A 16094-nucleotide genomic window follows, 5' to 3' on the forward strand; every position below is an offset into this window, starting at 1 on the left:
AGTTTTCCTGTTCTTTTTTCACATTAACATCACCATTAAATCCTCTTGTTTAGTATTACAATGCCATTGGCCACGATATTTGCATATAAATACCCCCCACAGAGAATGACATTCACACCTCCCAGAGAAGTTGAAATTCCAGCGTCTGGACGAGCAACATCTCACTTTTTAACTGAAGCTATTCCTCACAAAAACAGAAGTAAAATGCCTGTAATTTTTTTTGTGATCATTAGAATGTATAGAACATGTACATGTGTTATTATTGTGAAAAATATCCCCAAAATGCAAATTAGATTCATGATTTATGGCTATAAAACCTTACAAAAACATTATACATTTTTTAACATTGCATTTTCCTGTGATTAGGACTCCTGCAACACCATTTGATTTTTTTTTTTTTTTTTTTTTTTTTGGCCAGTAGAAATTAATTTGGGTCTTGCAGGGTTAATCCATTATGGCATTGGTATTCAACCCAGTTACTACAGGGGGTCCTCCAAATCTTTGAGTGATAGAAAGTTTTTTTCCCTCCTTTTTTATATTAACCACTTGAACCCTAGTGTCCATATTCTGAGAACTTTAGCCAAAAACTTTGCCCAACTTCTATGTCCATGGCTGGGATGTTTTTTCTACATGGCATCGTTCCACATTTCCGAAAGGCTGAATACATACCACTCCTATTCTTGTTTTATTTTCAGGTATTTCAAGTATTAACCACAGCCGTATCCTGACAGACTGACATCTGTGCAATTGGAACAGGACACACCACAGGTTTTGGATCTAGGTTCATGAGAGACAGGGTCATGGAATCTACTCAAAAGGAAAGGGTAATCTTTCACTTTGCACAAAAATGACAGCCACAAGCGGCCATTTGGGGTTTCTGGATAGTTGGAGACTCGAACGGAGCAAGGGGTCAAGGACTGCACAGCTATTTTCAAACGTTCAAATGTTGTGAGAACGTTTTCATATCGATCGACATGAATAGTTTCACTGACAAGTGGCGTAGTTAGGTGTGATATGCTTTGTTTTGACATTATTGTGTGTATTTGTAATTGTGCTTGCCTCATCATCTGTGAAACAACATAAAACCTAGCGAGGTAGTCCTCAAATAAGTGGCGGTCAAGGGACTCCCAGGGGTCCTCGAGGGATGGTGTCGTGGTCCCCAGGATAATTGTTTGATAGTTAGGAGCTTACAGGTCGGAGAGTGCACAAATGGAACCAAATGGGTCCATTTGGTTCCATTTGCATGCTCTTAACTCATATGCTGCCAAAAAAATACCCCTTTGTACCCACTTCTCTGCCATGCCCGTAGAACCCGTAAATGTAATAAAAATTAATAAAAACATTTTTTTTTATCGAAGCGGAACTAAAATTCCGGAACTAATGTTCCGTGATCATCGTTTCTACACGGACACATTATTGAGCGGACCAGTTTAACATTGAGCCCTAAACCGGAAGCGGGTGGTCCGTCCTCTATTTTGGCCCGTTAGCTTACTGTGTGAACTCCGCGGCTTACAGATGGAGAACGGATTGATCAATTTTCAAAATTTCAACGGATTTGAGAAGCTGATGGAATACGCGAACACACGATGCATAGCAGTGTCTGATCGCGCACGATGGGAATTGGATGAGCGCCCGCGTTAACAGGTAGGAGAAGCCAGCAGTGAAAGACATAGAGAAATCTGCGGGATTTACGGGCGAAAACTACGAATGAGTTAACAGGGGTCTGTGACCTCTAATGCGTAGCAAACTGGGGGTCCTTTAAAATTAAAAAAAGTTTGAAAACCACTAGATGCATGATACATACTCCATCCCGGAAATGGCGTAAAGTAACTACTGTAAGTGCATTTACTCAAGTACTTTACTTAAGTACATTTTGAGGTATTTTTCTTTACTGGAGTATTTCCAAATTTCAATACTTTAATTTCTACTCCACTACACCAAAGGCAAACATTGTATTTTTACGATACTATAATTATTTTAAAGGTTTAGTAACTAGTTACTTCGTTATTATTATTATTACAAAACAAACATTAACCACTTCAGCCCTATATACATATCGGCCATTTGAAAATAGCTGATCTACAAGCTCACAATGCTTCACAAAGCACTGTGAGATTGTAGATTGACAATTTTTTAAGTGAATACATTTGAAAACGTGAAATGGGACCATCTGCACAATGAGTACTTTTAATGTGGGATTTTAATACCAAGAGTATTCCTACATTGCAGTGTTGATACTTTCACTTAAGTAAAAACTGTCAGTACCTTTTCCTCCACTGCACCCTGGATATCGTCACTGTCGGGCAGAACCTTGTATCTCCAAGTTTCAAATGTGTACGTAAGCAAAGCCCTGCTTCATCATACAGGGCTGTCACACAAAACTAGTGAAAACAGACGATCTACAAGCACACAACGCCTCGCACCGCGAGGCGTTGTGTGCTTGTAGATCTTAGTTCATTTTTTAAATGATAAATACAAAACAAACGCTTTTGGACATATACGGTTTCCACCCGACAATAACGATATGCCTGACATGAACATCACAGAGTGAACAGCAGTGGTCAGTCGTTCCACTGCAGTGCAGCCAGGAGGGGAGCAGGAAACCATGAGACATAAACACATGAAAGACGTACCATGCACAATCACTCCCAGATACACAGCACGGACTGGTTCTCTCTCTCTCTCTCACTCACACATACACACGCACGCACGCACGCCCGCCCGCACGCACACACGCACACGCACACACGCACGCTCTGCAGGCACAAAACACATGCATCGCGCGTGTAGACACAATAACGCATAACAAGCGATGATGCACATGCACTTTAGTTACAAAACACATGTGTCACGCAAGCAGACACAATGTTGCACGCACATGCGTGCATGCTCTCTCTCACACACACGCACACGCACACGCACACACACACACACACACACACACACACACACACACACACACACACACACACACAACAAACAATGCACTTGTACTGTACTGTAGGTACAAACCACATCTGTAAAACAGGCAGACACGATGATGCATACACGCAAGCAATGCGCGCGCACACACACACACGCGAGGATATGCGGGCTCTCTCACACATCTGTACGCATGCTCCCGCAGCGCACCCACCCACCCATTCACTCACGTAGTTACGGACAATGGCTTACAGGCCTCGCGCGGGTCTGCAAGCCATTGTCGGTATGAAAACCTCTCGCGCAGCAGAACGCTCGCCAACAACCCAAACGCTAACTAGCCCTTCACGCAGGCACACACTGTGGCCACACAGAAGCACCTGACATTCAGCCATGGACAATGTCTAGCAGACCCGCGGCTGTGGGGTCGGTTGCTTCTTCCACAGCCTGGGTTGGCGGGGAGGGAGAGAGGGAGGGAGGGAGGGAGGGCGCACGGTTGTTAAGGGCAACCTTCTGAGCACTGAGTCTGTCCTTTTTTTTACGAGGCGAGTGAGCAGGTTGAGCTGCAAATCATTCCCACATCTCCCCAGTGCTGCCTCCCTCCCGCCTGGCGTTTATTTTATACATAGTGAAATCCTGAGTGTTGGTTTAACCCGCGAGAGTGTATGCGAAATGGAACCCTGCAAGACGGGTTTGGAGTGTACAAACGGAACCAAATGGACCTGAGTTAAATTGACACATTTTACTGTGTGCACACTGGCTTTCAATGTGCATGTTTAGCCTCCTTTCCACTGAAAGGTGGAACCGGAACTTTCAAGAACCTGAACCTATTTTTTTTGGTTCTGGTTTTGTTTGTAGCACAGCCCGGTTTCAGACGAGGTTCCTGGAACCTTTTTTCGGTCCTGTTCCTGAGGTAGAACTAAAACTTGAAGTTCTGCTGCTCTTTTTTGGGACTTTCCCGGTTAGGTCTGGTTATATGGAAACGTAAGCAGAACTTGGTCCCGGAATTTCACAGGTTCTTGAAAGTTCTTGGTTCTGGAAATTTCTGGGTCGGCCCTACAGTGGAAATGGGGCTTTTGTTAGTGAGTGAATGCAAATGTGTATGTATGCTTATGTTGACAAACTGATGTTGAAACCTGCAACTTGCACGCACCTCTGAAGGTGCCTATAGCACCAGCCGCAGGGTGTTGAGTTGGGAGCCATCATGGCCGGGTGTTTCACCCTTTGAGCTTCGCAATGCGAGCGGTTATCAGCTGGTAGTTTGGCTCTTTTAGCTCGATTCAAGGCACAAGCAGCAACGTATAAAATAGGGTTTAGTGGTAAATCATACTAATCGATTTAGTCAATTATAATAAATACTTTCCCCCCCCTGTTGATATATATAAAAACAAAACAAAAAAACAACTGCGTTTGTGTGTAAGCGGAGGGGTGAGTGAGACGTACTCCTCGCCATCTTTTCATCACTGTTACCGAGCTTCAGTTGTTTCTCATTTTATTGCTCAAGTACATATCGTCGTTGTCGAGTGGAAACCTCGTATCTCCAAGTTTCAAATGTGTGCGTTTCTTCGTAAAGTAAAGTCCTGCTTCATCATACAAAAGTGTCGCAACAAAAGTAGTGAAAACAGCCGATCTACAAGCACACAACGCCATCGGCTGTTTTCACTGTTTTAAATCATTTAAAAAATGATAGTTGCAAAACGAACGGTTTTGGACATACAAGGTTTCCACCCGACAACGACGATATAAGTTGTGCTTTCATTTCCCCCGGTGTGGTTCAGTTCTGTCCCCCCCCCCCCCTAAGAACTCCCCCAAAGGATTCCACATTACAACACAAACACTCGATACAATGACAAAACCTCTGGGAAAAAACATAGCAACAAATTCAATTTGAAATTATTGCCGCTGACATGTTTTCTTTTTCATCGCGACAAAGGCTTTTTTTGGGTCCACCCCCTGCTGCTTTTTGTGGGATTGTGTTCAAATGCAGAGCGTGTGGTTTTTGGGGTTCCTGTCATCTCTAACTGAACAGTGGTTGAACAACTGCTCAGATGTTTTACTGTAAAGTAAGAGTAGCAATGCCACAATTTAGAAATACTGTTACAACTTAGAAGTTTAAACCCCAAAACCCAAAGTTGCCTTGAGATGGACCCCGATTGGGAAAAGAAACCCAAGGAACACCTGGCCAAGGACAGTGATGATGGAGCTGAAGGATATGAGGGTCGTCCCTGGGACCACGCAAAGGACAAAGCACCACACAGGGTTCAGTGGCAGTGTACGATCGCGGCCTTAAGTGCCCCAACCGGGACAAAGAGGATATTGTCGTTGTCGGGTGGAAACCTTGTATGTCCAATAGCGTTTGTTTTGTATTTATCATTTATAAAAATGATTTAAAATAGTGAAAACAGCAGGTCTACAAGCTTGTAGATCAACTATTTTCACTAGTTTTGTGTGAGCTTTACTTTATGAAAAACAAACAAAAACGTACACATTCTGCCCAACAGTGAAAATATATTACTATGCAAATCTACTTGCAGAGCCATGAGGCTCATAGGGCAGAAGCACATCTCCTGTTTCTGTAGTGTGAGGCAGCTTGATGTACAAGTACACCTCCTGCACATCACGTTAGTATGTCGCAGGGACTTAACCCCAATCCAACCCTTGATGCTGAGTGCCAAGCAGGGAGGCACTGGGTCCCATTTGTGATGGCAGAACTAGCTTTGAGTCTTTGGTATGACCTGGCCAGGGATTGAACCCGACCTCCCATGCAGTCTCAGGGCGGACACTCTAAGTACAAGGCCACTGAGCTGATAACTTACTGCTAAAGGTGAACTTTATGTGCTACTGGGAAGCTTAACCACATCATCCTGTATCAGTTAATCTAAGTTGTATTAATAATCTAAATCTATATGACTAGTAACTAACTAATACTGTCAAATAAATAGTCGTAGTCGAGTACCCCCAAAAATGTAAAGACTCAAGCAAAGTAAAAGTACTTTAAATTGAATGAAGACTAGTTTACACCTTGTTAGTGTCCGGATAGATCAGTTGGTTGAGCACTTTGCTTTCGACCACAAGGTCAATGGTTCGATCCCGAACACCAGCTACACCACCACTGAGTTTCACAGCTTGGGTGCGGCAAGTCGTGCGGCAAGTACTGGGACACTAGCACACTGCGAAACGACTCCCCCAGGAAATGTGCCAAGCTCAATAGGGAACAACAGTAGTTGCGTATCGGTGTTGCACCTTTAAAATAGCAAATTAACAGTGTTGTGAGCTTGTAGATCAGCCATTTGGTTTGCATGACGTGATGTGCAAACAGCTATAAATCGGGCATGAGTTTGTGGTGTTGTTGTGGGGTGTGAGTGACTGCGCTCCCTCAAGTCTCTGAGGTGCTCTGTCTCCATCTATATACAGATTTACAGGCTTGTGCTTACTCAGCAGGCATCAGAGGAAATGCACTACTTTATGATGCATGACTTCAACATAAAGAACCCAACGAGAAAAAAGGATGGATAAAACTGCAGTAAAAAAAGATAGTGGCCAGCTGAGAGGATTGTGTGGAAAGGGGAGGCGGAATTAACCACTTAACCCATTTAGGCCTAGGATTATTGACTGCTTTAACTATTGAAAAATAGCAGATATACAAGCTCACAGCCGCGATTTTTCAAAAATAGCAGATCTACAAGCTCGCAGCGCGGCACTCGGTGCCGCGCTGTGAGCTTGTATATCTGCTATTTTTCAATAGTTAAATCATAAAATAATGATACACAAAATGTGTACCCGTTCTAAATGGGTTAAATGTTCTTAGGTCCCTGGGTCTCTATGCTACTGTAGGTCAGCTGGGTCTCTATGCTACTGTAGGTCAGCTGGGTCTCTATGCTACTGTAGGTCAGCTGGGTCTCTATGCTACTGTAGGTCAGCTGCTTGTTTCCCCTCTACACCAATTATCTTTGACAAAATATGTGTCAGGTTGTGATGCATTGTGAGCTTGTACCGTAGATCTATTGTTGCAGAATGTTTGCCCCAGAATATGGACATTGGTAGGGTTCAAGTGATTATAGTCATTATCTGTCCTGAGAGTATTCTATCCACCTGTTTCCGCGGGAGTTTACTGGAGATTATTTGGACCACACTTCCGGTTTAACAGCAGACATACAAGCCCACGTCACGTCGCAGATGCAGCCCGTTGTGAGCTTGTAAATCACACTCGGCTGCGGCGCCGGAAGCTCGGTACAGTGTCTGTGCAATGCACTATGGGGCGTTGGAAACCCGTGGATAGAAGAATAAATATGTAAGAAGTTAACCACTTAAGTCTAATTGTAAAAACGTTTTCCCTATAACCTATGATGACAAACCCATGCATGCCAGGGTTACAGTGCTTCATGTAAAAAGGCAAATTCAGAAAATGGTTTAATCCAAATAAAAGCAATTTCGGAAAATACATTCTCATATTGGTATAGTTGGACTTTTTTTCCTACATATTTCATCTCTCTCACTGCCTATCTCGGGCTAATCGATTTTGTATGCAGTGCATGAAGCATCTCTGTCTCTCAGTCTCCTCTCGGCTCTCTAGCTCTGGGGTAACGCTGATCGCGTTTGTTTTCCTTTCCTGTCCTGTCCGTCTCGGAACGACAGTGATACCGCGTGACACCTGGAAATGCATTCAGAAGCTGCAGGCTTCCAGGGGAGCAGAGAGAGAGAGAGAGAGAGAGAGCCTCAATGTCATGTACAGACGGGAATGCTGTTATGGATGACAACAAAGCGCCAGGTTTGTCCGGGTGGTTGGGAGCGGTGGTGGTGGCGGTTCGCCGACTTTCCCAGGAGGAGAGCAAGTGCATTTGTGTGATTTACTAGCGAGGGTGATTTCCCCCCAGGCCGCGGCTGTGTAATCTGAGCCCTCTCATCACATATATATCGTCGTTGTCGGGTGAAAACCTGGTATGTCCAAAACCGTTTGTTTTGCATTTATCATTTTAAACATGATTTAAGGTAGTGAAAACAGCCGATCTACAAGCACACAACGCCTCGCGGTGCGAGGCGTTGTGTGCTCGTAGATCTGCCGTTTTCACTACTTTTGTGCGACGGCCTTGTATGATGAAGCAGGGCTTTACTCTGCGAAAGAACGTACAAATTTGAAACTTGGAGATACGAGGTTTCCACCCGACGATGACGATATCATCGTTGCTGTCGGGCAGAAGAAAACCTCTTATCTCCACATTCTAACTTTTTTTTCTCCCTCGTAAATTAACTAGTTGATCACACTAGAGTGTCACACGACAACAGCATTAAAAACATCAAGTAGTAGATCCGCAAGCTCAAAACGCATTTTGAGTTTGTAGATCTGCCAGCAGCTACTTTTGCCATCTTTAAATTTGAAATCCTGAAAACGAACAGTGTTGGTACATATGAGGTTTCCACCCGACGATATCTTTGCTCTAGCACAACGTCACACCAACCATGCCTGCTTCAGCAGCGTCTCTCTCTCTAGATAGATAGATACCTTTATTATCCCAAGGGGGAAATTCAGTTGTCCAGTTGTAGCACAGCAGTATACAGTATTTACAAAGTTACAGAGAAGTAAGAAAAAAAGATAGATAAGAGGAAAAAACAAGAGCAGTACAGTACCAATAAAGAGAAGGTGCATCAATAGAGGGGACAAATAATATATAAGTATATATATACATAAAGTGTCTTGCAAAAAGAGACTGTAGCAGTCAATGCTAGTTAGTGCAAGTATCTCACTGTCATTGTTAAACAAAGCAAAATACTCAGAAACTACCAACTAACAACCTAATAGTGCAATGCCAAAAATCAGTGCGAAAAAAAAAAACAGCTCAGAGAAGAAGAAACTAGGAAGCGTGTCACCGCAAGACGCACATGAGCACTCTCCCTGGAAGGTCCTTATAGTCAGGCGGAAATTCTGAAAAAAGGCCTTCTATAAGCAGGTTAGAGGCATTTGGGGGTAAAAGTGTAGAACCAGGCCATTTTACACAATTCAAGGGTGCAGAATCTGAAAAACCTGGTTCCCAATATTTCTTTTAGTTTTTGACCTTCTAATTTGTATAACAAAGTGGCTGCCGAATTGTACATTTTCAACTATTTATTCAAGCAATATTTCTCTTTCAAAAAACGTTTCATCATTTTATCATATAATCAGGGTTTTGCGAACACCCAGGACAGTTTTTGAGTTGCTTGATTCAGTTTAGATTTAGATATTTGATATTAATTTTATCAGACACGCCCCCTTCCTATACAAACCCATTGTAACTTCAAACTCCATTTTAACCATGATAGATTTAATGAAAACACCCGTCCTTTTTTCTGGTGACTCCTGACGCCCTCCTAATATGTGGGCAGGTCGTGTTCTTTCGATAACTCCTTTCATTTATTTTTAATAATTTATTTTTTGTATTTATTTATTTTCATTTTCCCAAATAATTATTAAAAAGAAACTAAAAAAGTTATCGAAAAAACACTGCCTGTTTGTGTATTAGGAGGGCGTCAGGAGTCACCAGAAAAAAAGGATGGGTGTTTTCATTGAATCTATCATGGTTAAATGTTTTTGTATTTAAGTGAAATATCCCTTTTAAATAAAAAATAAAACATTTTAACCATGATAGATTCAATGAAAACACCCATCCTTTTTTCTGGTGACTCCTGATGCCCTTCTAATACACAAACAGGCAGTGTTCTTTCGATAAACTTTTTAGTTTATTTTCTATAATTATTTGGGAAAATGAAAAAAATTAAATACAATTAAGAAATTATTAAAAATAAATGAAAAATGTTATTGACAAAACACAACCTGCTCACGTTTTAGGAGGATGTCAGGAGTCACCAGAAAAAATACGGGTGTTTTTATTAAATCTATCATGGTTAAAATAGAGTTTGAAGTTACAATGGGTTTGTATAGGAAGGGGGCGTGTCTGATAAAATGAATATCAAATATCTAAATCTAAACTGAATCAAACAACTCAAAAACTGTCCTGGGTGTTCCCAAAAGCTTGATTAGACGATAAAATTACTAAAGGTTTTTTGAAAGTGAAATATCCCTTGAAGAAATAGTTTAAAATTGACAATTCGGCAGCTATTTTGTTACGCAAATTAGAAGGTCAAAAACTCAACATTTTGCTTGGGAACCATTTTTTTCAGATTCAGCACCCTTGAATTGTGTAAAATAGACTGGTTCCCAACTTTTACCCCAAAATGCCTCTAACAATCACATTTTTCAGAAATTCCACTAGACTATTAGGGGTCAAAGGCAATACAGCAATAGTTCTGTCAGTCTTCCGTCGTCAGCCTCTCTCTAAACAGAACCTTACAGACCGAACAAAACGAAGCCCACGCACCTGGCAGACGCGTATGGCGTTGTCCAGCACCGTCTTGGTGTCGGTGGTGTAGTCGCTGCAGGGCAGCGCGGCGCGGCCGAAGTGGGCCTGCAGCAGCAGGTGGGCCTTGGTGTGGGGGCTGTCGTAGGAGTGGGCCTTCACAGCCAGGGGGAGCTGCTGAGCCAGCTGCGCGTTCAGCTGGTCCTCGTTGTGACGGACGGGCAGCTCCGCGTACTCCTCCGCGTCCTGAGGGAGAGAGAGGAAGGGGGAGGAGGAGGGAGGGAGGAGAGAAGAACGTTGAGAGATCAAAAGTCAAGCAGGAAGTTCAGAAACCTGCTGTGATCGGACGTTTCTTTTCTTTTTTTTCTTTCTTTCTTTGGAGCGATCTCTGTTAAAACAGCTGCGTTTCCCCTCCCAGGCCCGGCTGCTCTACCCCTGCATGGATGACAGGCTCTCTTTTCCTCCACCAAAACACACGGTGGGAGGATACTGTTCACCCCCTGAGCCCGCTGACCTGAGGACACGTGCACACCTGCTTAGGAGGAGGCAGCAAATAACGCACAGATTGATTTATTTTCTTTCTGTTCTTTTTTTTAAGATATGTTTTGGACAATCTTTCTTTAGCCTTTACTGACACTTACAGCGGAGAAAGAGGGTACCTAGGGTTGGGAACCGGGTCCGATCCAATCCACTTAATTTATAGAGCACATTTAAAACAACAGTGTTGAACCAAAGTGCTGTACACTCAGTAACAAAAATATACTAAAATACCAAGAGTAAAAAACTATACAGAATATACAGAGGGAGTAAGAAAACACACATAGAGGTTGCAACATATATAATATACACATTGCGTCGTGGAAACAGCCACTCTCAGTCTGAATCATCCAACGGCAAGGAGTACAAGTGAGTTTTCAAAAGCGAACACATTTCTGGAACCGGTTTATCACACTGTTGTACACACTGGTATGTGGACTTCCCATCTGCTGTACAATTATGATGCTGATGGCTCTCAAACGTTTTAATTTCAAGGAGTTACAGACATGTAAGGGTCCTTTTGGAACCCCCTATAGGAATCGTTAGAGCCTATAGTCCTCGCCATTCGGCTATCAGGTCGCACCCCCTAATTCGGCAGAGTTCTTTGAAGTGGTTCACTCTGCGGCGGAACGCTGAAAAGTCCTGGCGAAGAGGACCGCTGCGTTTGGGTCATGACGAACGGTCCATCAATCTCCTGGGTTTGTGCTGAGGTTGTGTGTTGTTCTTGTTTGTGGGCTGCTTGGATGGAGAGAGATGCGCAGACACGCATGGCCCCCCTCTCCTCTAATTCACTCCAGTTCAACTTCCGCTAATGTAGTCCCATCAACAGGCTCTGGTGGAGGCATTTGTCACTGGCTTCCCCTCGCCCCAGACTGTTAATGCTCCATCGATCACCGGGCTCAAGGCAGCATTTCAAAGGCGCCTGCATTGAAAGAGGGCCCAGCCGGGGGTGTGTAGCGCTGGTTGTTGGTGGTGGTGGGGGTCGCAGCGGAATAGAAATCATCTCTGAATGATTGATCTTGCCAGCGCCGTTGCGTCTGCATACGGATGTGAGGGAGATAAAGACTATAGATCTTTAACCCCTTTAGGCAAAGAATTATTTAATGCTTTAACTATTGAAACCGTGACATTTTTTCTTTTTTTGCAAGTCTTTGAATATAATATATATTTTTAAAAGCGAACATTTGTATCTCAGATATTTGCTTCTGGGGGTCCCTGGAACACCGTATTTTGAGAAGGGGGTCCGCAGCCAAATACTCCAGGTCCTTGACATGAAAATGTTTGAGAACCACTGATTTAGAAGAAGGATTTAGACGACATTCATAGAATCGTGTCAAAAATATTCAAAGACTTGCACACATTTTTTCAAAAATAGCAGATCTACAAGCTTGTATATCTGCTATTTCTTAATAGTTAAAGCACAAAATAATGGTTAAAGTGGTTCAAATCTAAAGTAACACAGATTTGCATTTAGGCCTGAATGGATTAAGATGGAGATCATAAGCGACCCCCTCTCCCCATCCCCGTCATCACGTGGCACTCGCAGAAACAGAAGACGGAGGGACGTGAGAAAAGGAGGCCTGGAGGATGACGTGAGACGATGGAAGACGGGAGACGAACGGAAGGAAGGAGAGAAGAGAGACACAGCGAGACAGAGAGACAGAACGAGATGGAGATATAGATAAGAACACACATCAGAGGGCCAGAGCAGGGATGAACAGATGGATAACAACAAAGGGAGACCAAGAAGTATGGTTGGCGTGTAACTAATGCCCAATTTATGCTCCGACGTACGATGGTGTCACGCACCGAGAATAGCTAGAAATGCCAGTTCCCATGTGTGTGCGGGTCTTTCCTGTACTGTTTTAGCCATATATCTACCTTTTTATCTTGTCTTGTTTCCCTTGTTCTTTTGTTTCTTTGAAACCCAGAATCATCTTTTGTACAGTATTTCATGCTGCAGCTGTTGCTCGCAGACACGCTGCACAAACAAGCTACTTGTAACTGCATGAGTGAGGGACAAACAAAACCCTTCTTGCTTCTCGATTCTCTCTTGCAGGGGTCTTCAACGTTTTCAGGCCAAAGACCCCTTAAATGAGAGGGAGATAATTAAAGCAGGGACCCCCTCTACATACTGTATGAAAATTGTGTTGCAGATCCTCATCGATTTAATGAAAGCACTGTCATCAGTCTATGCTGGATTCGTGTTAATGTGTAACATTTAACCACTTAAATAGCAGATACTTAGTTTGACCTTTTCACTCTACACCAAACCTATTTGCCAAAAATATCAGCTCTACAAACTCTCAACGCCTCACAGCGCGAGGCGTTGAGAGCTTGTAGAGCTGATATTTTTATGGGAGGGAGGGTTCAAGTTCTTCATCGAAGATAATCATCCTATCACACAACGATTCGGTGGGCCCCCCTGAAGTAACTCTGAGGACCCCCCTAGGGGTCCCGGACCCCCTGTTGAAGACCCCTGCTCTATTGGCTACGTTTAGAGAGCGACACCAAAACATAAATCGGGCTTACGAGAGAGAAGAGGGGGGGGGGGGGGGTGTAGGAGTGGGCGGAGCTCATTAGCGGACACACACAGCGGCAATTAGGGGCAACAGAGGAGAGCATGCCGGCGCTTTGTAGAGGCAGCGGAGGGGGGGGGGGGGGGGGGGGGGGCGTGGGCAAGGGGCGTCGGGGTGACTGGCCTATTGTGCTGCACGCCGCAAGGAACATGCTTTTGTCCGTTTCCCAGTGTGTTAGTGAGTGAGCAGCACACGCTGAGGACGGGGCGACGCCAGGGACGTGCTGGCCATTGGGAAAAGCGGGACAACTCCCGAACGGCCGGTTCATTCCCGGCCATTAGGAAAAAAAAAATTATAAATATAATGTCGGCCTTCGTTCCATTTTGGGGGCTGTACGGCCAACAAAGTCGGGCAGAAACATTGTACCTCCAAGTTTCAAATTTGTAATTTTTTTTCGCAAAGCAAAGCCCTGCTTCATCATACAAGGCCGTTGCACAAAAGTAGTGAAAACAGCAGATCTACAAGCAGATCTACGCCTCGCGGTGCGAGGCGTTGTGTGCTTGTAGATCGGCTGTTTTCACTAGTTTAAATCATTTTTAAAATGATAAATACAAAACAAACGGTTTTGGACATATAAGGTTTCCACCCGACAACGACGAAATATAACTAAAAAAAAATTAAAATGAGGGCCTCTCCAACTCTTTTTCCCGGGCTAAATCAGGGGCCCAGCACGTCCCTGGGCGACGACGTGCAGCACTACCTACGCGGCGTGATCCCGAGTGTCGGTGTTAAAGTCCCAGTTAACTCACACTTGTATCGTAATGACTCAAGCTGTGCTTGGACGCACGGGTGGACTAGTCTAGTTCCTTCTTTCTCCTGCTGCAATATGGCTGAATCGGAGCATTCAAAAAACGTGAACGGTAATTGTTAATTATGAATAATTTTATTATGAATGAATACTTAAAAAATACAAACAAACATAAATGATGTTTTTTATCTGCAGTTGCCGCTCAAAACAGCAACATAGAACAAAATAACCCTCAAAATAACACAGTGTGTAAGCAGCACGATCCCAATTCAAACGTGCACGTTGTGAAAGATGCTTGGATTTCTGTCGCAAATAGGGAGAGAGTGTGAGGAGCCCCGACTGCCCCGTCTTCATTTGTCCATATTTTCCACGCCGTTTTCAACCATTTCCCCCTGCAACCTTTGACCACTGGTTGCCAGCATCACTTGGGAGGCTTTACTTAACACAGATGTGATGCCAGTGACCTGCGCAGAGAGGTGTGAAAACCACCCTGTCTGGTACTGATGCCACCAATCAGGGGCCAGCGAGGGGACCACTGGGTCTGGCCTCAGAAGGGGCGGGGGCGGGGGTGGGGGGGGAGAGAAGGGACGGCTTAATGATGACAAACCGGCAGACTTAATGAGGCAGGGATAAAGGGGTGCTAATTTGAGAGGAGGGGACGTGTGCGTGTGTGTGTGCGTGTGTGTGTGTGTGTGTGTGTGTGTGTGTGTGTGTGTGTGTGTGTGTGTGTGTGTGTGTGTGCGAGAGAGAGAGAGAGAGAGAGAGAGAGAAGACATCAATATAAGTGCTGTTATATACAGTGATATTGGAGACAAAAGACAAAAGCTTGCTGTAGAGCCGTGATTCGCAAAACCTATTCAGCCGAGACCCTCAAAAGAGAAATTTGGTGCTGGTGTATGTTTGCCTGAGACCCAAACGTACCAACGCATCCATTAGGAATAGAAACACTTTGATAATGAAAATTGCCGATCTACAAGCTCATAACATGTCACATCACCTCACCTGTTGTGAGCATGTAGATAGTCTGTTTTAACTATAGACATTTTTATATATTTTTGTACTTTCATCGTATGTTTTTATTTTTATTCATGAAATTCTACAGTTCCTTTTCTGAAAATCTTGGATTTCTAAAAATCTTTTGAAATAATTATGAAAAAGATTTGTAGGGAAACACTATGTCTATGTCTATGTGACCGAAAAGTTCATGCAGCCAAGTATAAATCATACATTTTAGTCTAAATTAACTGTAGATTTAGTCAACTAAAATCATATGATATTTACTAGTCAACGGAAACCAGAATAACACTAAACATTTTTAAGATGACTAAAATGTGGCTAAAACTAAATGGAATTCTATTCAAAAGACTATGGCTAAAACCAACGCTGGCCTGCAGTGTAAAAGCAACCCACCGTGAGGACAGAGAGGATGTCGGTCAGGGGCAGCTCAGCCCTCAGCCTCTCCTTGAACATGCGGATGGTCTGGTGCTTCAGGTAGTAGTAGGAGGAGATGCGGCCGTACGTCAGTGGCTCGATGGTGCGCTCATCCTGGACCCATGACAAGTGGGTGGGAAAAGTGAGTTGGTTTGTGTGTGGGCTATTGCACTGGTTCTCAAACTTTTTCATTCCAAATTGACACTTATTAGCCCACGGGCCCCCAATTGAAAAGATATGCCAGGGACCCTCATATAAGAGAAGATTCATACCGCTCTAGCAGTGATTTTCAACCATTTTAATTTCAGGGACCCCCCACTTTGACATGCATTAGGCTACAGACCCCCATGGCATTTCTATCTCTGGGAACCCAATTTATATTGTAAAATCAATGTTAATTTAACTCTTTAACTCATTCTACAAATGGAACCAATTGGACACTTACAAATTACACATTTGTACACTCTCTGAGTTACAGTTACAGACCCATAAGGGTCCATTTGATTCCTAACTATCATTTCGCTGGACCCCACTTTGAGAACCAATGGGCTA

General features: G+C 43.7%; 1 protein-coding gene across 1 annotated transcript in view; it reads right to left on the reverse strand.

The window, feature by feature from the left end:
* Positions 1–16094, reverse strand: part of ascc3 (activating signal cointegrator 1 complex subunit 3) — a 296191-nt gene that overhangs the window by 22661 nt on the left and 257436 nt on the right. Inside the window, exons 37-38 of the mRNA XM_080751624.1 lie at positions 15522–15656; positions 10269–10493 (exon numbers count right to left, since the gene is read on the reverse strand). Coding sequence (XP_080607750.1) covers positions 10269–10493; positions 15522–15656 — 360 coding nt within the window. The remainder of the gene's footprint in view (positions 1–10268; positions 10494–15521; positions 15657–16094) is intronic.

Source organism: Nannobrachium achirus (assembly GCF_963921795.1).
Source record: "Nannobrachium achirus genome assembly, chromosome: 2".
NCBI lineage: Eukaryota > Metazoa > Chordata > Actinopteri > Myctophiformes > Myctophidae > Nannobrachium > Nannobrachium achirus.